At 40.4% G+C, this 22,105-nt stretch overlaps 1 protein-coding gene across 1 annotated transcript in view; it reads left to right on the forward strand.

Annotated features, from left to right (window-relative positions):
• The first annotated feature begins 1,560 nt into the window (after positions 1-1,560).
• Positions 1,561-22,105, forward strand: part of LOC121073226 (putative threonine dehydratase) — a 32,720-nt gene continuing 12,175 nt past the window's right edge. The window contains exons 1-9 of the mRNA XM_040563996.1: positions 1,561-1,661; positions 5,740-5,766; positions 9,215-9,536; positions 12,731-12,847; positions 13,711-13,952; positions 18,708-18,873; positions 20,123-20,219; positions 21,128-21,203; positions 21,640-21,765. Coding sequence (XP_040419930.1) covers positions 1,561-1,661; positions 5,740-5,766; positions 9,215-9,536; positions 12,731-12,847; positions 13,711-13,952; positions 18,708-18,873; positions 20,123-20,219; positions 21,128-21,203; positions 21,640-21,765 — 1,274 coding nt within the window. The remainder of the gene's footprint in view (positions 1,662-5,739; positions 5,767-9,214; positions 9,537-12,730; positions 12,848-13,710; positions 13,953-18,707; positions 18,874-20,122; positions 20,220-21,127; positions 21,204-21,639; positions 21,766-22,105) is intronic.

Raw genomic sequence — 22,105 nt, forward strand, 5'->3', positions numbered from 1 at the left:
TCCTTGCAGCTGTAAATGTTAGGGAGGAGCATGCTGTGAAACTCCCAGATGTTAATATTTCTCTGTTGCATGTAGACAGATTTTTAGGTGACTCCCTACTCAGTGTGCTCAAAGTCTGTGTTTCATCTGCACAGTTTGCTGCAAGGAGAGCTTAGGAATCCAGCACATCAGTCTGGGCTCCTAGGCATCCGAAAGCTAGGCGTTACAATTTTTACTGTTTTATGTTCCCTTTCCTGTCCACCATTGCACTTCAGATGTGTTATGAGCAAAGTAATAACTCCACCCGCCTTCTCTCTTTGCTTCACCAGTGAAGCTGTCCCAAACTTCACTATCACTTAGAGCTTTAAGCGCTGGCAGCAGCTCACTGCCTTTTGTCTCAGCTTCTGGCAGTAGCACGCTGCTGGGTTGCAGCCATGCTTAGTACATACGGCACCCACAGTCTGCACATCCACTGTGTGAAATGATAAAGGGTTTTGGGGTGAGAGAGACAGGAAAAAGTGGTGAATCTAGAGTTTCATCTGCACTGACATCCATGGAGTAAGGACCTGTCTGCCACACCTATGTAGGGAAGGCTCCAACAACCTGGCTCCATTTCCTATAGTTCCCAGAAGACTATTTAGTCATTTATTCTGACTCTTGCGTGTAAAACAGTTTATTATTAGTCAGGGTACTCTGACGAGAGGGTTAGGTCACAGCTTGGGTTAGATCACCCTGTGCCTGTTCTCCATGTTGGAGGTTAAACTTACGTACGCTGTCGGCAGAAACCAGAGAGGGCATGGAGGGACTGCTGACACCTGGGGAGGGACATCTGGCCAGTCACTGAGCAGATGGGAGCCTGCGCTCCGTCAGGGCTGCGTTCCAGAAGAGAAGAACCTCAGAAGGACCCCAATCCCATCTCACCACACAGCCATCATGTGTCTGGAAATCTTTCGTGGCGCTTGGTAACACTCCCTGGGGGCAATGAAGAGAGAACTTTGATGTTGTCTTTCTTTAACTGTTACTGCAGTCGTTTCAGTACATGATCTTTTCTGTCCATCTGTATGATCTCTCTCCTCTGCTACAGTGACTTTGTCAAGAGAAGACACGAATGAAGTAACCAGTCTCCTCTTTGCTCAGTCACGAAGGCCTGTGTGCTTAGGTGCTGCCCTAACAGATCTTTGTACCTGGCTGAAATACCACAGAAAGAAGTTTGCCGTTCCTTGCTACTTCTGTCTCCCCAGTGTACGCTGTTAAATCATGGGCCCTGCAACAAGCCCAGATCATGCTCCACAGCTAAGCAGTAAGTAAGTAAAGCTTCATGTGTCCTGCTAACAGAACGTCACCCAAGCATAATCCAGGCCCTGACTCAAATTGACAAGGGCAGGTTGGCCTCTGAAATAATCTCTTTAAATAGCAGCAGCCATCTCTCAAAGTCGTTCCCCTCCCCCAGGAGTGTTGGAGAGCTGCTTACATCAAGTCGCCTGCTCTTCCCCATCCTGGCAGTGCAGGGCTGGCACTTCTCACAGGCAAGTGTGTCCACTGCCTGCAGCCTCACAGCTTTGCTTTGCACCAGGAATTACAATGAATTTTGCGGCACAGTTTATCTACTCCAGGGTGTTAAAAAACAGAACTCCCAGGGACCGCTCCAGGGAAGATGAAGAATACGATCCTTTCTGGCAAAGGTTGGAGAATATTGCTGTCTGACTTAGAACTAGAGTGCTCCTTCCTCCCCTTTAGGGGCCATGCTCAACCCTCGGGGTCCACCCAGGGCCAGGCCTATGGACATGACATCCCCCGGACCCCTCCTGCCTCCTTATGGTGTCGTAGTTGGAGTTTTGCTTCACCTCGTTGTTTATTTATTCGCTATGCTGTATAGGTAATGCTTTCTTTTTAATTTTCCTTACTTTATTATATAAAAAAGGAAATTGTTCATAATTTTCCAATGTCTCTCAAGGTTCTGTGACTATGAGTTGCTTCTGGAGTCATCCACTGGAAGCAGTGGAGCTGTGAGTACTTTAAGCCAATGTTCAGCTTTTTTACTTCATGAGTGCTGTCTTAGAATAAACCTAGGCAGGCCAATGGACTGCTAAAAATCTACAGTGGGACAGCCAGTATTGTGTTCTGCTATTACAGGTGTTCTGCAGTTACCTTTGTTCTAGTGCTTATAGTCTGCTTGATTTACTGTGCTCAGGCATGGATGGTGCAGAGACAATTTAGGAGACGTCTAGAGCCCCTGCATTCCACTGACCGGGGTGTGTGGGTGCACCCATGTGACATAGCTGTGTTGGCACAACCTCACTCTAAGCCTTTTCAGTATCTGTTTTGGCCCCCTATTTTGTTTTCTGACCACTCTTAGCAAGATCAGAAGCTGGTATTGCCTGATGTTGGATAAACAAGGTGCAGTTACCATCTCCTGCTTCGTGTAAATAGTTGCATATATTTGTAGTATTTAAAACAATTTATTTCAAGCAGGCTGAGTGTCCGCTGAATAAACATAAACTCCCGTGGAACAGGCAGCTTGAGGGGGAAAAAAAAGACCAAAGGGGCGGAAAAGTTCGCAGTTACGCACTGAAAAAATGTCTTGCCCAAGGTCACACATATCTGCAGTCAACTGAGAAACTTAGGACAGTCCTTTAATCACAGGACTGGCCTTTCCTCTCATTTGGGTTATGTTACTCATTATTTATTATAGGTGAATTATGGAATGTGTTGATCACAAGAGAACCTCTAAATTCAGAGAAGATTTAGTTTAAAGAGGAAAATGGTTTAACTTCTGCGAGTTTTGTTTTAACTGCCAAGCTGCGTGCAGTGCTTTATACTGACCGTTTGACATTAACAATGTGAATTTTTAAGAAGCACTTAGAGGAATTTGTCAGTTTGAAGGACACTTGGAAGGTGTTGAAGCAGAGGTAACCAAGAAGGGTGACCTTTTGAGTTCCTCTTGCTTTCAGATTGTTTTTCTCCTGTTATCTCTTTAGCAGCTGACACCTAGTTGCTATTGCCAGTAGCAAGCAATGACATTTCAGTAGCACGTACAGAAGACTAGCGATGGGTTATAACCAGAGATGAAGGCAGATACAGTGTCGGGCTCAGGCTGTGGTCAATGTCAATTACTGAAGCCAATGATACATTTTTTTCAGAAGTGATAATGCAGCTTGGTTGTTCCCTGCATGAGCCTGAGCTCTCTTTGCACTCATTGCTGGTGTTGCAACACGCAGTTTTGTGGGACCATGCTGCACAGGGTGAGTAGAGTTACAAATGCCTGCTGTGGGCTCAGTCTCAAGGCTTGGTTATTTTGCACCTGTCTGTGGTGGATGGTCACAGGTGCTTACATCCTCTAGCACTCGTGTCATACAGGCTGCTAACTAAGCCATGATCTCTTCATCTTTAAGACACTCTAATAAGTAGCCCTGCTATGAACTTCCTGTGGGAGTCTTAGGCAAATCGCTATCTGTCTGTGCCCCAGATTCTATCGATTCATTCTTATCAAAGATAAGCTAATACTTACTGACTTGTATTTCTGTTTAAGGAAGGATATTATTGATTCCTGTGTGATTTAGGAACCTTTGCATGGGATTGAGTATCTAAAGCAAGCCTTCATTTTTCCATCATTTCTCTTTCATAAAGACCAACTTGCACAAGCCACTGAGACACTTGTAAGAATCACCGCTATTACAGCATTTGGGTGTGCTTGGGGAAAAACAAAACGAAAGCAGCCAGTGAGGATTTCACAAACACAGGAGAGCTCATAGGGATTTACATTGCCAAAATGAGCTGGGATGGAACAGGAAGGTTTAGGAGCTATCAGGAAAAAGGATTGCGATAGATCAGAAGGGTTTCAGAAGGGTGTGGAATGATCCAGCATCTGGAAAGAGCAGAGGAGAAAGAGGCTGGGGACATGGAATAAGGATTAATGGAGCTGGGGAGGTCCTGGATGAAAGAGAGATGTGGATGAGGGAAAGGGCTCTCTGTGTCCTCTCCTGGGATTACTTTTTTCTCACTCCTTTGAGAGGAGGTGCCAGTCACAGTTGCATCGCTCTGTCGGAAGCCAAACAGACTGCTTGGTGCCTGCAGCTGGCTACTTCTCCCCAACCAGTCCGTGACCCATCTCTGCTCAACACTCCGTGAATGAGGCAAAAGTGACTTCAAAGGGGGTCCGTTTTTCATGTAAGAAGTATTCCCAACTTGCAGGCATAAGATCTGAGTCCATTTATTCACAAAGCAGGTGACAAGTACGTCTAAAGCTTTATCTCACCAGTGCCTATTGCTCAGTGAGCTACAAGTTGGTGTTCAGAGAGCCTGAAGATGACGGCAGCATGTGGATATGTGTTTAGGAAACACCTTCCACCCCACCCCACCCCCAAAAAAAAAATAAAATTAAAGTATAAAACGAAAAAAGCCATGCATATGTATGTATGCATGTATGTGCATGTGCTGCTGTTAATTACAGGCCAGTCCTAATTCACTAGGATGATTTGAAGTGGTATTCAGGCTTGCCACTAGTTTGCACTATGCCACTGATCAGTCCAAGTGAAGTATTGAGGTTTGAATTTCTCTTCATGGCATAGAGCTTTAAGGGTGCTAAAGTACAATACAGAACTTCTACTTTACTGTCAGCCCCTCCTCAAGGTGAATGTGTATCATTGTGAATGCAGATGATAAAAACTGCTGTGGAAATTATGAAGAAATGCTGTTTTCAGCCTTTCTTCTGCCTCAAAATGAGTTGTTGGGACTTATTTTGCCAAACAGGCCCAATGCTGGCTCTAAGTATGTCAACAAATCGAAATGCTGTAGGAATAGCGACACTGAGTCAGAGCAAAGGGACAACCACCTCTGTATCTTTTCTGTAGTGGTGGCCAGTAACAGGAGCTTGGAGAAAAATATAAGCTACGGAAGAAAAATGCTTTCTCTCATATTCTCTTGTGGAGTCTGCCAAGCAAGTGCTTGGGGTCTTCCTGAATCACAGATTGCTTCTTGAACAATGTATTTAATGGTCACTATTAGACCTAACTCCACAGAGCTGCACAGCATTTTTAGGAAGCCATTTGTATGATTGCCCTTCATAGCATCCCATGGCAATGAGTTCTGTGAGCTAATTATCTTCAGTAAGAAAAGGTTTTCTTTTAATTTTTCTATCTGATAATTTCATACGATGTCCCCCTAAAATTTATGCTTGGAGAAACAGTGGCTGATCATTCCCTGATCACTGTTTTCTGGACATCTGTGACTTTGATTTTTTGCTCCTTCAGTTCTGGAAGCTGAAGAGATCCAGTTTATCAGTTTAATCTATTAAATCTGTTTCCACAAGGAACCTCAGGAGGCCAATCTGCATGAGCTTCATCTGACTGGGACGTGCAAGTGTCCCATTATTGCAGAATAACTGCATAGGCATTTATTTCTCCCTGTAAAAAAGGCAATAGTGTGTGCTATCACTGTTTGATTTTCCTAGAATTATTTTTGTTGGTTTTAATAAATTATTGTTCTATTAATATTGCTGTTTTTCCAAACTTGTTTTCCCCAGTGATATTTGACTTGAAAAATAACAGTATATTCAAGGAAACAGTCTAGAAACAGAACTGTTTATTCTGAATTGTTTTTTATCATTCTAAGAGTGCATTTCAGCACACACTGTCTTTGTATTGGCTTTGAGACTTCAAAATATTTAAAGTTTTCTTTTGTTAAATATGATACTTCTTCCAGTTCCTTAATAATTCATGGAATGTCTGCATACGGATCTTCTCTTTTTTTTTTTTTTTGCAGTTATGCTGAGCAGCTGTTCTTGAAAAAGTAGGTTTATAAACTATTTTTTCCATGTTTGCTTTTACTAATCACTTCAAAGGTAAAATGGCGTGATTTATAACATGTAACAAAACTTGCCAGCTAGATATTTGTTTTATGCTGGAAATACCAGACTTCCTCATGAAAACTTTTCTAAACAAACTCCAAAAAAGGAATGAGCAATTCATTTGGAAGTGACAATGTTTTATAACACTAAGTTTGTATTTATATTGGCTCAACCTTTTTGTCTCGTGGGCATGATCACTAGAAAAAATGCCATATTTTGTTACTGTGCATGGGAACTCACATTGTTTTGTTTTTTTGTTTGTTTTATGAGCATTTGCATGCCCCACTGCCTGTATTGACCATTCCTGTAAAATAAATTCATATTAAGTTAATCTGTGCACTGAGGTATCTGTGCAAAACATATGAACTGTGTTTTGAGGAGAGAAAGACATCTAACTCAGCAGGGTTATTAGTGGCCTGTTTGTGATGGATTATCAAACCTAAAACCACTGTTTACCTTTTAAGTTTGAAAGCTTATGTATTCACCCAGGTGGGTTCAATAGGGAAAAATGTCATTCACTGGTGTAACTGAAAAGTGCATGCATAGAAGGAGAATAAAAATTCATGTGAAGAAAATAGCATATACAAAAGCACGATGATATTCCTTTGGAAATGAGGCTGCTGACCTTTCAGATGCAAATGGATGATAGTTTCCATATTAAATGCTGAGATGTTAATGTTTCAAATCTGTTTTAAACCCATATCATGCTTGAAAAGACTATATATGCCTTTTATGTTTGACTTATTTTTTTTGTTATGGCTATAAGGTGTTATCTCCATTAGGGACCTTCACAAATGTTCACTGCTCGTGAGAGCAATGATGCAAAAACTTCCTTTGTTCTGAAAAAAAAAAAAAGAAGAGAAAAAGAAGAAATCCTAGGGTAGGGCCCAAAATCAGTATCCAAATCTGGTCTTTGTATTTGCTGATAAAGTATTTGATGGCACTAGATTGGTGGGGTGTTGCCATGTAATTTGGACTTTCTGTACTTTACTGGTTCATTGGTGGAGTTTTTGTAGTCATATTTGCCTGGTTTTATTTTTATTTATTTATTTTTACAGTTTTTGATTACAAAAGAAACCAGGAAAAAATGGGAGTTTATCTCCTGTCTCAAATACAAGTCATTAAAAAAATCACCTAGAAAAATCACAAGTTTTTGATCCATATATATTTCATATATATCACTCTCTATATACAGTCGGTATAAGAAATATCATTCATTGCCAATGCTTGCTAAACATTTTACAAGATTAGAGATAAGTTGTATATGCTCTTCTCTTCTGAGAGGTCATGGGCTAATGTGATTTAGAAAATGATTCATTTGTTTGGGGGATGTGTGTGTGTGTGAACTCCTACTAGAGCTGTGGCCTCTTAGGTCATGATAGCTGTTGTTTATGCAATGGTCCCATTTGGTTCCAAGAGCCATGGGCTGTGCCATAACAAGTTCACAGGGAGACAGTTTGATCTGATTCCTGTATTTGCATTAAGATCACTAATACGCATGAGAACTAACAGTGGAAGTGTAACATCCTTAGGAAATGTTCCAACCCTCTAACCCCAAAGGAGCAGAAATGCAAGAAAGTGTAGAATAGATCTACTCAATAAACTATCACTACACTCCCTGACAAAGAGTCCCTCCCCAGCTTTCCTGTAGGCTCCCTTTAGGCAATGGAAAGTTGCTGTAAGGTCTGCCTGGAGCCTTCTCTTCTCCAGGTTGAACAATCCCAACTTCTTCATCCTGTCTTCATAGGAGAGGTGCTCCAGCCCTCTGATCATCTTTGTGGCCCTCCTCTGGACTCGTTCTAATACGTCCCTGACCTTCTTGTGCTGTGGGCCCAGAGCTGAATGCAGGCTCCAGGTGGGGTTTCCCGAGAGCAGAGCAGAGGGGGACAATCCCCTCCCTCTCCCCGCTGCCTTTGGTGCAGCCAGGATACGGGTGGCTTTCTGGGCTGCAAGCGCACATTTGATCTCAGGAATTTTGGAGAGAGAAGAAATTGCCACTAAAACTGTCTTTTCTTTTTTTAGTATAGTACTTGATTTAAACAATAAAACCTCTTATACTGCCTATATTGTTATGTGAGATCCTCAGTGGGACAACTGGAAGTATAATAGGAACAGAGCTGCTGGCGTAGCTTATGGGACCACAAAGAAAATGGATGCCACTGTCAAAAGTGAAGCAATTGCTCAAAAAGCAGCTGTTTCTAAATGTTTTTAAAATTATTTTTGGAAATGATTACCATGCACGTTACAGCGATCACTGCTCTAAAATTAGGATAGTATTTGCTTCAACCAGCCCTGCTGATGAAAAACTGCGTAGCTTAAATCCAAATTATTTTGCAAAACTGATAAATAATTTTTCCAGGGGTGATGCTGAAATCTCTGATAATAATTTAACATGTTTATTTTTAGAAAACTGTTTCTTCTAAATATGTTAATACTGAGTACTTTGTGTAGAGAGACTTATACCATCTGTGTAGTCGTAGCCGCGGACCAGACTAGGTATCAGTTCTTTTCCAAATCTCTGGTCTTCTGCTTTGTTTCCTCCTTGTAACTCGCCAAATTCTGAGAATTTCTGTAAGTTTTGATTTTATTTATTAGCAGGGCTGCAAAATCCTATGTTACCCTCTATGAACTCCTGAGTACTGTATACCATAGCTTAAGACAGCCTAAGGTAGGACTAGTGCAAGGTTTTGTAGCAAAAGGTTTTGTCTCTAAGGTTCCTTGGGGAAAGAGGTTTGTTGTGGCATCACAGTGTTTTATTATCTAGAGGTGCTTTTATCTATGAAGTGTTAGCTCACAGATCAGGAGTCCCAGTTCTTTCGCTCATAGTATGATATAGTTGTTGTCTCTTATCAGAGTAATTTCCTTCCCATCACAAGGCATTTGACAAGAGTATGTGCGGCAAGTAGGCACGAGCAGAGGAGCAGACCTCTTGTTTGCAATGCAATCACATGTTATTGCTATTAAGTGTTAGGGAATGGTCCGTAGCAGTGATTTTTTGGAAAACCTAGAATTGCATACAGCAAACACGTTTTCACATTTCAAAATTCCTGCAATGCTGAAGTAGGACCATCACCAGCTGAGACGAAGCACTTAAGCAGGTCTGTCTTCCCAGACAGTATGCATTGTATCTTTCCTATTTACTTGGGTATGGCAGTTTTTGAGTTTGTCTACATTGCAGGTTACCTGTGACGTTTGTAAAAGCTGGCTGGTTACAGTATCTTTCCATCTACCTGCAAGATAGGTAATAAGACATTAATAATTTAGTCTGCTCATCTGAGGCTTGTGAAGAGCAACTGATATGTGCAACTGATTTAAGAGCAACTTAGATGCTAAATGTCAAGCCTTTAATCGTCCAAGCTTTCCTAACAAGATTATTTTATTTGTTTTCAGGGATGACAATAAAATCAACAAACAAGATGCCCCGGCAATTTGTGATCTTCACCGTTGTAAGGATGGGCCGGTACGAAATGGCCACATTGGACAGAGGCCACCCTCTATCAACCCTGAAAGACTAAAAGATTTTGTTGAAGAGGATTACCTCAATGGGGATGTGAAGACTTGGGAAATGAAGATAGTCAGCCGTAACGAGGAGTTACTTGGAGATGCCCTTTCCCTCATTCCTCAGTCAAGCCACAACAAGCTGATTCGATTCGAAGATATAAGTGCAGCAGCTTTCAAAATCCAGAGCAGTGTTCAGAAAACCCCCTGCATGGTAGGGAATTCTTATGGCTTTGAATTCTTATGGCTTTCAATTCTTTCTCTCTTTCTCACTCTCTCTCATAAAAATTGGTCAGAAATGAAAGAAGAGTATGCATTATCTGCAGCAGATAGATCTGTGTAAAATGACTCACATTTGTATTAGTTGTTGTGAACTGTCAATAATCATTTTCTTCTTACCTGTTTACATTAACCTAAATCCTCAAAGATTGCAGTGACCTGTAAACAAAGGATAAACCACATTAGGCGTAGACTTAATGCACTGTGGTATTATGCTCCTGTTGAAAAACACTTGCTACACAGAATCTGAGTTGGAGACCATTGACTACCACTGTTGGAAAAGCAGTCAGATGAGAGGGTCTGGTTTGGAACCAGCTCACATATCTGGGAAGTTTGAAGGATCAGATTTTCCTTCTTAGCCTGGCAAACCTGGCAAGGATGAATCTGTTTTGTAACCAGGTGGTTCTGCCACGTGCCTCCAACAAAACAAGGATATTGAGATATGCACACACCCTTATTGATTGGTCTAGGTATGAAAATGATGGAGACGTTCTCATTGCATATGTAAAAACATTTGTTAAAGCATATGGAAGTGCAGTGACTTAGCTATTTAATTCATGGTGTATTTCTGCTGTTGGGAACTCTTCAGGAAGGTGATTGTAGGCCCTCTGTGGCTAATCTCTTTTCCCTGTAGTGGGTAAGAGAAAGTCTTTGCAAGTGGCGGTTCAGAGTAGCAGCCTCAGATCTCTCTCTGGAGGAATGCCTCCTTGTCACTGACCCCCATGGGCACGCTGCCAGCCTCACTGGCTGCTGATTATCTTTCTGGCCTGCACAGGTAAAGGGCCTTGGTGTCCGCTCCCTGGAGCAATTTGCTTGAGTCTGCAATGCACAGCAGTTCTGCTGGTTCCCAGATGGTGCCTGCTGATCTAGAGATATCATAATTACTTGCAGTGTTGCTTTTTTTGGCTCAGAGTTCCCTGAACAAGGATAGTCTTGGCCATGTGGGTTATTGCAGGATCTCATTCACACTCTCAGCTCAGATGGATCTGACCAGCAGCTCACTGTGCAGCCTGTATCTCAGCCCCATTCCCCAAGCTCCCAAACAGTGGCTCCTGCTCTGAAAGTAAACCAACACATCCTAGTGTGGGAAAAGGTGAGCCACAGAGTCCATGTTCTGCTCCTGCAGGCATCCGTGTAATAGGAAACTTCATAAACTGGTAGTGTTCCTGCTTACAACTAGTTAAGCTCTATTTGGCCATTTCACAGTATTTATTCTCAGATAGCTTTGCCCCTTAACTTAAATAGCTCTTTTCTCTTGGGCGTCGCTGGCAGATTTATGCAGCACAGTTGTATCCCCTCTCTGCATTTGCTATGCCAAGCTAAACAGGCCAACTTTCTTCAGTCTCTTTTAATGAACTGTATTTAGGATGATCAGAATAGTGTAAAGTCTACATTCCCTCTTTTTTTTAGTGTTAAAATAGCCCATGGCCGTTGCTAGTCCAAGTAATCTTCAAGCAAAAGTCATTAGTGTCTGTTCACGCACTGATTCAAAAGGAAGGTATTGAAAGCACACAGTAGTGTCAAAACCACAGATAACCCTTATATGAAATCCTCTTCAGCGGGAGGTAAGAGCCACCCTCAGGGAATATTTTTTTTTTTTGAATAAAAAAGCAAGTATGACTAAAAACTATTCAGTTAATTAATAAACAAAAACTTCGAAGGGTGATTCCCAATCTGCAAGTAAGGCCATGGATGAAGCATCCTTCTGGATCTTTATGTGGCAGTTTGCCTGAAGCTGAGGCATGACATGATGTATGATGGTCATAGAGGTTGTAGGTAAAGGAAAGCAAGGACTGAGCATTAAACTGGGCATTCAATTTGGTTGCTGGTGTAGGAACTTAAAAGGTTGTTTTGTGTTAGCTTTATGGATGCCAAGTGGATGATGCTCTGTGTTTTGTGTTGTACCTTAGACATAGCATCTGTAGTCCCTAGATAAGACCAAGGTGACAAAAAGGAAAAGTTACAGGGTGGTTCAATGACTCTTACCAGGTCATACATCAGGTCAGTACTGCTGAAAATAGCACTGACGCCTCCTTTGTTAGAAGTAATTGTTGTATTTAGGCCACATAAATAAGCCTCGGTTAAAGGAAGCAGAAAAGGATAACATAAACAAAAACAAAACATAACATAAATGTTGAATATCAAAATTTAAAAAAAAAAAAAAAAAACAAAGATACATCTGAAGTATACCACTTCTGTGACTAACTGATGCATATCTTAAAATGTAGGAGACTTAGCAATTTTACTAAATCACAGGATTCATCTTTTTAAATCTTGTTTCTTAACGTTCACTCTAGAATCCAAGATGCTCTACAAAAACTGGTATGATAAAACTAGTGAGGTATGTGAAGACCCAGTAAGGCAGCACTTCCTGTCCAGCACTCTTCTGTTTTGTTTAGGCATTCTCCGTAGTTTAGGCTGTTTAGGATAGAAACCGTTACTCTCTTAGTCTCCTAAGCACTTTACATTCTTTCAGTTCTGCAGCCAGATTTCCAAAGGGAGCAGCAAGTGGCGTAGCTCCTATTACAGGAGAAGCAAAATAGAGAATCTGGCCCCACCTATGGGTGAGGAAGTTAATAAATGCTTCCAAATCCACTAAAAAGCCTGGAAACATTCATCTAAGTATTTAATTTAATGGCATACCTTAAAGCAAGTATCCATTTCAGATATGTTTAGTTTATAGAAATTTTTAACTGTTTGAAAGTCCCACAATCTGACAAATATATTGCCAGTACGTGATATCATATACGTTATGTAACATGCATGACACTTTTTCAGAGAAATACGGAATATATGTTGTCAAGCTGTCTTTTTAATCCATCTCTCATGAAAGTACTTATCTTTGTATCTGTATTTGATCAAGACCAAAACCAATGCTATTTTCAGAATTCATAATCCCATGCTGTACATATTTCACTGTTGCAAGTTTGAAAATTACTTCCATAAACCACAGGAGTCTGGTAGGTAACAGCGCGCTGTCATGTATTTCCAAAGAAACTGAATATGTAATTTTCCTTTTTGGAGGTCACACATAGCAGTCATATGTCTGCTTCAACAGGGAGCTGATGAAGTGTGCAAGGTTTTTCTTAATTTTCGGTTTATTGCTATAATAATGTTTCTATATTCTAGTACTCCAGGCTATCCAAGCAGTATGGAGTGGATATCTACCTAAAGAAAGAGTTCCTCCAGTACACAGGATCTGTGAAGGAGCGAGGTGTACTTTATCTTCTGACATCATTGCCTCAGGTATAACAAAGTGCCAATATGTGAAAATAAAAAGAATCAGTTTGGCTTCACAGAAATCAAGCAGAATTGTTTTTAACTACAGTGTTCATAGAACCAGAGTGTTTCTTGCCTTTTGAACTGTTGCCCTGAATAACATAGGTCTGCAAATATCTGCATGTAAAATATTTTTCTTCTTTGTGCATGGCTAATCCACTGGTGAAATGCTTAAAATATTTGAAAAAAAAATGTAAACTTCATTGTTTAAAAGTGACGCTTAGATGGAAGTGCTTGTATGTGTATATGTTCTGACATGCTGAAACCACCAAACTTGAAGTGATGATGAAATCAAGTTACAATAGGTGATGAGAACTATCAAGATCACCGATTGATTTTTGTCATGAATTTCAGTACCATTGCGTGAATAGCCTGCTTATCTTTTGTTGTAGGAGGCTAATGAATCTCTGTAGCAATAATAGTTGGCATGATACAGCAGCCCTGAAACAGTGGTTATTCCTGCACTTTGCAATAATATAAATAAATCATTTTGTTAAAGGAAAACCTGATATGAAGTGATTTCCCACTGGCAAGGAAGAGGGAACAGATACCATCTCTGAGGGGCCAGATTTTGACTCTTCTGGGATCAGCTGAATCTTTGCAGCTAATTCCAGTGGAACAAGAACCAAATTCAGGGAATACGGGGATTGGTATTATACTGTCTTAGCTCTGTACGTGTGTATACTGTATCATAATACCATAACATGATTAGACAGTAAAGGAAAAGAAGGCTTCCTAATAGAAAGAAATAAGACCATTAGAAATCTAAGGATGATATGGGACAAGTTTGTGACACCACATAATGTGCAATAAACAATCCTGTTTTTTAGGATCAGCAAAGAAAGGGGGTGATCGTGGCTTCAGATGGTAACTTTTCCATGGCTGTTGCTTTCCACGCCTCAGAGCTTTGTATTCCAGTGTTTGTCATCATGTCAACCAGCACTTCCCCTGCCAGAGTGAAAATGTGCCGTGAGTACGGTGCCATGGTTATATCATATGGCACTACAGCTAAGGATTCCCAGATGCACGCAAGACGGTTGGCACAGGAGAATGGCTACCTCTACCTCGAAGAGTAAGTGGAAAGTCAGATTGTTTAAAAAGATTATCATTGTTTAGATACTTGCCCAGCATTGCAAAAACAATTACTGGCATTAGTTGTCTCAAACTTAAAATTTGATCGCACATCATCAAAAGATTCCTTTTACCTGGGGGATGGACAGTTATATATTCTCAGGTATGAATAGTGAACGTTTCCATAGCAGTTTGGGATGGAATCCAAAATGAAACACCCTCCCTTTTCCAGGCAAATTTCCTAATTAGGAACTTCATGGCCTGGTGTGACACTGGATATATGTTAAATCTTTATGAATCCTGTCCGTGTGCATTTAGGCTTGCATTCATTTTTGGCCTCTCTGTGAGGAGAAAGGTAGGTAAAAATTAACCTTTAATGCAAAAGGTTTGATGGTTTAGGGCAGAGCAAGAGGTTAATGCTGCAGAAGTATTCGCATATCTGGTGTGACCGACAAAACTGTGTTTCTGGCATGAAAGAAGCTGATTAGGAGGCTAGTTCACACATAAGCAGCTAACAATGATTATAAATTTAAGTATGCAAGCTATCTGAGGTCATGAAGCAAACCAGCTCTAATAAAAGTATATTTAGAACAAGATAAGGTAGGGAAAATTATTTAGAGCTGATCCAATTTCCCCTTTTCCTCTCTGCAGTCTCTTCTGCGGTTCCTCTCCCTTTTTTTGTCCTTTTATGTAAGATCACCAAAGGGGCAGAGGGTTGAATCATTAGCATGACATAGCCGGCAGTTCCTCTGATGATGCACTGAGTTGGAATCTTACTCTCCCTGCCCATTGCTGCCTCTGTGCCAACACACCACTGGGCATTTGTACGGCACCTGCTGCAGTGAGTGCCTGTTCCCCTTAGACACTACTGCAGTAAACACAGTAATAATGAGTAATATTGCTTGGAAAGAGGACTTCAGAAAGAACAAGACGAAGGAAGTCCTTTCTTCTTTGCCAGCTGGTTTATTAGGAAATTAATATCAAAACCTGTACTTTACAATTGGACTGTCAGCTCTGCCAACAGCTAGAGACCCACAGGGCTGGTTGGTGTGCCTTGTCCACCACCATGGGCACAGCCTTTTCTCAGACTGAGACTTTCGAAGAAACCCAAGGGTACAAGGTGCCCTAGATCCCACTGAATTTTAAACCCATGCAGGCTCTTTTTGAAAACCAGCTTTACATAATCTTATGATTTCCAAATTTCTGTCAGATGTTTTTCAATCAGTGTGTTAACTCCCAGCTGGCTTGCATCAGCTATCACATTTACACATAAGAACTAAATTGTGGTATTGTAATTTCATGTTTCATCTTCGTCTCCTCCCCAACAGATTTATTTATGTTATGTAAAGTAGATGTTCTCTAACTTCATGAAATTCCACAGACAATGTGTGCAAAGGATTTCAGCATCTACCACTGATGAAATAAAATCATCATTAATGATGTCTATGTACTCTGATTTATTGTATTTCAAGTTAAAAGAAAACAGTTATTCATTCTATTACTATGTTTAATTAAAACCTATCTCTCAATACATTATTTTTTTCACATGCTGATGAAAAAAAAATAGCAAAACCAGTACAGTTGTGGGCCTTTTCATAACAGGATGCCTTAAACATGTTTTGTTAGATATAGACTGGGAGCACTTTTCCAGAGAGATGTGTGCATGTATGGGTAGCTAGTCTTCTTCAATGTGTCTGCCATGCATTCATTACCACTTGCCAAAGCTGTCTGTAAAAGATCAGCCATTCTCCCGTGCTTTAGAATGGAACTTCTGAAATGGAATTTATTTCATTTTAATTCTAGTTTGCCTAGAACCCCCAGCAATTTGATCCTTTGATCCCTAGAAAATCACAGTAATGCTTTTCCAGATATGAAAAGCATTCCCATACAATGCATGCTCATAAGTTTATTTCTGTATTTATTCCTCACCGAATATAGGAGAGAAAAAATAAAAATAAATAGTGAACGGTGAAAACAATTGAAGCTGTCCAGACCTCTGTCATCTTCTAGGGTAGCACAAACGAAATCCAAGAGATGAAGCTTATCTATTAGTCACACAGGTTGCATTGTTGCTCAGATAGAGAAAGGTGGCTTCATGGGATCTCTGGATCTCCTTAACCAACAGTTTATTCTCTCCTTTCTGAAGCAGGCATTTCATGACTGTATTTGTTTTTACCTGTGCATGTAATATCCTGTAGTTGGGTGTGTCAATGTCAGTTCTTCTCTTTTCTTGATTGCAATTAAAATACTCTGTTATGAAAACTAGCATGCAAGTATCCAATTAGGGGAGGGAAATTTATCATCCTATTGCATCTTCCTGTGAAATGCCAGAAAGGAAATGTGATTTTCCAAGTTGGAATTTGCTCATGAAGTCTACATAATTGCTGCTCAGGTAATGTAGGATTTCCAGTAACTACAGATGTTCAGGACGTCATTATAAATGTAGTATGAAGATTGTCAATAAATTATAGAGTACCTCCGGGATGACTAGAGAATAATTGATTTCTGAGTCAGAGAGGTATAAAATGAGGTGCTACAGAATGAATTACACACCTTCCTTCCTTGAGAGTCCATTTTTTTTCTCATGTGACTCCTTGTCCAAATACTCACCAGACCTGATGCTAGTTCATTTGTGATTTGGTTAGTCTAACAATCTAAGAAGGGCAGCTGATAGCTTTTGAGCCCTTTACTTGGAGAACAGGGGAATAGAACCTGGTAACTCTCAAGTCAAAATTCCATTGTGAATCTGAAGCCTGACAGCCCATTTTGTTTGCTGATATGTTGCACATTTCAGAAGGCAAATGGACAGATTTCTAGCTCTTGACTCAAAAATGCTTATTTAAATGTGCCATCTTTGGATTTACCTGTCCTTTTTTTCTTGCTTTTCCTTCAATGGCATATGATACCAAGAGAGAGGTGTTTGCTTTCACAGAGCAAAAGTAATCAATGATGGTGCAAATAAAGTGACTCATTTTATGATAAAGAGATGAAAACTGATCAGTGAACTGGTGTTCTAACAACATATTAGCAATAAAAACGTGATTATCTGAAACCCTTATTCAAACTGCTACTAAGTCTTTATACACAGAGCAGTTTCCTTTGGACACGGTTTTTAGTTGTTAAAGTTTTGCTTGTAAATTGAATATCCCAGGCCCTCATTCATTTTTGCAAGTTCCCATGTAACCGTTGTAGGTCAACTCTGCAATCTAAGTTCTGAACCTTATTTGTGAATAAGGCTCCAGAAAAAAAAATTAAAAATCAGGAGACCAGTGATATATTTTGCTGTGTATATGGAGGAGGAGAGAGCTGCATCAGTGTCTTCATAAAGACAATAAATTCAAGGGTTCATGTACCCATTCCACTATAATTTCTTTACTTCTTTAATTCTGGTACAGGAGTGAAAGTTCAATTCTCTCATCTTTTCTTGTGTAGCTAAACTGACTCTTGCCCTGAGCAATTTGCTGTGTTTTTCTATACATGTAATTTCTCAGCAGTGCCTTGGTCTCCACCTGGCAGGCATTCTGTGCTCCTGCGCATGTCTTAGCTGGGACAGAAGAGCACGGTTTCCTAGTACCAAAATGTACTCGGTAAAGTAAATCAAATGAAGTCATTGGGTCTATAATTCTGTTTGGCTGGGGGGGGGGGGGGGAGGGGGGACAAAAAAAAAAAAAAAAGAAATATACAGACACACAGAGGTCTCTTTAATTCATATATCATCCTACATTTACAGCATTGCTAACTTGTACATATAATCCAAAACAGCTTTTAGAAATAGACCCAAGCCAATCGTGTGACCATACAGTGGACTTTTCTTCAGTCTTCTTACTCTGTTTGTCCATATTCTGCTCATTAACTTAACTTTGCCTGAAAGTGTTTTGCCAGTGAGTATTTTGGAAAACTAAAAGCCTTGCTTATCCTTCCATGAGGTCTTCCAGAGTGATGTTCAAGTATCAGATATTGGCTCTGGGCTGTGGAAAGACTGAGCTCTGTTAACACTGTTTGGTATTTGTGAGGTTGAACGCAGTGCTTGAATTTCATAAAAAAAAAATCCCATTTATCACGAACACTGAATTCCACTTACAAATAAAGAGAACAAGGTCTCCTTTTGAGACTTTGCTTTTCGTTTTGACCACAACATTCAAAATTTATGAAGTTTAAGGAGGTGATGATGATGGAAGAATGATTTCTCTCCTTATCTCTGTAAATCCCTGATATTGGTAACAACAACAATACGTGCTCGTCAGCATAAGGGCTATTTGGCAGGCCTACCCAGGGCCAGACTGTGCTATGAATTTTCCTTGATCGTGCTTTATGCTTTAATCCCAGGATTCACTCCTGCATGAAGACTTGCACTCCTGTTAAGCCCAGATGATTGGTGATAACAAGGTGATTCAGGTATCTTGAAAAGTTTGCTGACCTGGCTGTAACTGTAGGATTTGTGCCTATGTTTTTCATAGGATTTTTGCTCTGTCATCAATTTTTTTTTTCACCTTTTGATTTTGCTGTGCTGTGGAAAGGGTCTGCTCAGTTTCTCAATGGCACGATGTGTTCTTCCAGTAGGTAACGTTGCTCTTTACAAAGCATGCAATGGTCTGTTCGATGGCAGTGACCTGTCACATCACCTCCTGGCCTCATTGTGCTGGTGATTTACTCTCATGTATTTTTCCTGCTGAATGTTATCTTTAGAGTAGCAGATTGAACTATTACTGTGTTGAAAACTGTGAGCTCTGCTGAGATGTGCCTTTCCTTCCCACAGGGAGGATAGTGCTGTCTACCTGTCGGGCCTGGGAACTGTGGGACTGGAGATGTACGAGCAGGTGCCAAAGCTGGACGCGGTGATTTTCCCAGCAGGAGGCCACTGTGGTCTGCTGGCAGGGTCGGCTGCTGCACTCAAACACCTCAATCCACATATTTCTGTAATTGTAAGTTTCCTTTCACCTAGAAAGCGTTGCATTTTTGATAGCTTTCACCACAGTTTTTTTTCAAAAGGCAGTGGAATCTAGTAATATGCTGGCAAAGGCTGCCAGGGGACAGGGACTACCTGTGTCCACTACCCAGCAGTGGACCTGAGAGCCTAGGAAGCCTCCTGTCTCTTGGCTGGATTTAAGAAGAAATCTGGGAATGCTCTTCCAAAGCAAATGACATCTGGTTCTGTGCTTTGAATTGATTTTTTACTGGAAATGTTTGACCCTAAAGATGTCACAGGATAAATTTAGTGGTAGCTTAGTTGTTATGGTAAAATCTCTTAAAATTGTTGATTACTTATTGGTTGTTGATTGCTTAATGTTTTTATTATTATTGCTATTCTGCTATGGCCGGGTAACTTTCAACTTGAGTACGTGTGCTATTGTTTTCTGTTTTATTGTGAACACTTTGGAAAAGGAGAATTACTTGTGATCGAAGCTAGCAGACTTCGGTGTGCTCAAGAGGGATATAAACACGCATAATACAGTATTGCTGTCTTGAATACATCTTGGATACATTTGACTTACACTTAGCAACTTCTGCTGCTGTAATTTATAGATATATTTGACATTGCTGACGTAAGGGAATCTTCCTGTGTGGAAGGAAACAGTAATCAACTTAAACATCAGCTATATATATTTTTTTTTATTCCAAACATAATTCTCTTCAAAAGTGATGAGGAATGAGACAAACAGGTAGAAGAAAAAAAATCTAGGAACTTTATATTAACCATGGAATGTATATTTCAGAGCTGTGAAATAGTAGCGGGATGGTTGATCAAGATTTATTTTTCCATCAGCTTTTTCTGTGAGGGAATTCTTACAAGACTGTGATCAATTCCACCCCCCACTCCAGCCCCATTTACTCCTGGGTATCATCCCATATGTAACAACTAGATTAGCTTTCTCATTATCATCTTCTATGTCTTTTGTACTATTGAAAAATGATATTCTTGTAAAGATGAAAAGCTTTTTGCATTTTGTACTCAATTTTAATTCACTTTGAAATTTCTCTGGAAACTTGTTCTAAAAATTTTCCTCATCCCTTTTAAAAATTAAACTACGTGAAAAAGATAATGTACATCTAGAATGTGAGTGAGATTCAAATTACCTTGTTACTAACTCTGAGAGGAAACTTTTTCAGTTATAACAGTGACTTCTGTTAGAATTTAATCACTAAAAAAGTGACATCATTTGTATTCCCCAGGGTGTTGAATCTGAAAGTTTCCCTGTATTGCAACAATCCTTAAAGGCTGGCCACCCAGCTGAAGACCAGGCTTGCAGCAATCATCACTTTTATGGAGGTAAGAAAAAATCTATTGTTCTTGTGGAGGTAAAATAAAGGTTGTAATTGATTTCTCCAACCAGTCATGTTGTTTTCCAGCTAATTGAGTTTCAACATACTTAAATAAAATCTTGTCTGAATATATCTGTCAAAATTTAATGCATTTTGTAAGAGCAGCTTCTGACACACAATCCGCACCCCTCTTCAAAGTACAATACTATTTCCAGTGCACATGAAATGTTCAGGTGAGTACTTGGAGATATGAGAGTAGTTATCTGACTGCTGTGCTCACAAGCAGTATCCTAACCAGTGAAGTCAATGAGAAAGCTCTTGCCTAGAAGGCTAATTTGTGAAAAGGCAGAAAAATGTGGCACTTAAATATTTAGACTTGCAAAAATGTTCTCAGGATAACAGCATTTATAAACAATTCAGTTGTTCCCATATAATTTGAACAAAAAAAACCTCAGCTGTTAAGCAACTTAAGAACGTCCTGTTTACTGGATGTTCAAATCCCCTGAAGCTTTAGGTTAAATGTGAGCTTTATAACCAAACAACTTAACTCTCTCAGTAAGTTTGGCCTGTCCCTGAACTCCTTTGCTAACTGTCATGCTGTAGCTTGCAAATCCAGTGCCACACTTGGTGGTTCAAGGCCTCATCGTACACTGAGAAGCACTGGATTGTAGGATCCAGTGGATACTGGAAGAACCGGTATTTTTGTAATGGGATCCAAAGTGGCAAAATCTTCCTGGAAGATCCTTGGCCTTCTGGTACCAAACTCATTTTTGTCATGTAGAAATCAAGCTGCCTGAGATCATAGAATAGCAATGTGCTGCAGTCATTAAGGACAAAAACAATGTCAGGACTCTAAAAAACATTGAACTTTTCTAGAGCAGCCAGCTTCACATTTTTGTATTTTGAAATCTGCAGATGTGAGTGGACTTTGCTTTGGCAGCAATTCTTTGCAGCTGACTGGGAAACTTGTGGATAAAGTTGTTGCTGTGAGGTAGGTGAAGAAAAACAGCAAAATAAATAATATTGGGTGAACATTGCTGTGTATGAAAACTGTGCTGTACCTGACACTGAAGACAGTGAGTTTGACCCCAGTTATCTGACCCCTATGGCCAAAACAATTCACAGGCTGCTAATAAACACTTCTAATTCTTCACTAAAATACAAGTTCAAATAATATATTTACACACTAGAATTTAGCTGGCACAGTGGTTCTAGTAAAAAATATCACTGTCTTCCAGTTAGTAATAAGACTGTACATTTGCCCCCATCAGCACAGCTTTCTATAACACCACAGTGGGATCATTATGTACCCAGGAGGACAGAAGGAATCCCTTCATACATAAATGTATTGTCTTCAGTTTTTGGTAGTTCTGTTTTGTTTGTTTGCTTTGCTTTGTTTTGTTTTGACACAACTCTTTGCCCGCCAGAGAGGAGGACATCCTCGTTTCCATGCTGAGATTGCTGGAGTATGAGCGAGCCACGGTTGATGCAGAAGGGGCCATTGGACTTGCAGCAGTGGTTGCTGGGAAGCTGCCTGAGTTGAAGGGTAAAAGGTACAGCAGCCATTGCAAATGGGACTCAGTAGGGAATTGTGGCAAAAGCATGGGGCCGAGTGTCTTGGTCATGGGAAATGGAGGTACTTGTTTTATGAGTGATGCGGTGAGGGGATGCAAGACACGGACTCCTGATGGCTCTTGAACAGGAGCCATTTATTGCCATTTTTCACCACTACATATATTTCCCCGTAGCCCCACGCGCCCACATCTGTCATACAATTGGTTAGAGACCCTCAGACACGCGCCTTGAGCCAGCCAGCAATTGGCCACTGCCCAAAGCTCATCTTTAACACTGTAGCCAATTTACTTTATCTCGACCTTGCTCAAGTTTTTGGTT

Source organism: Cygnus olor, chromosome 7 (genome assembly GCF_009769625.2).
Source record: "Cygnus olor isolate bCygOlo1 chromosome 7, bCygOlo1.pri.v2, whole genome shotgun sequence".
In the NCBI taxonomy this organism is placed as follows: Eukaryota; Metazoa; Chordata; class Aves; order Anseriformes; family Anatidae; genus Cygnus; species Cygnus olor.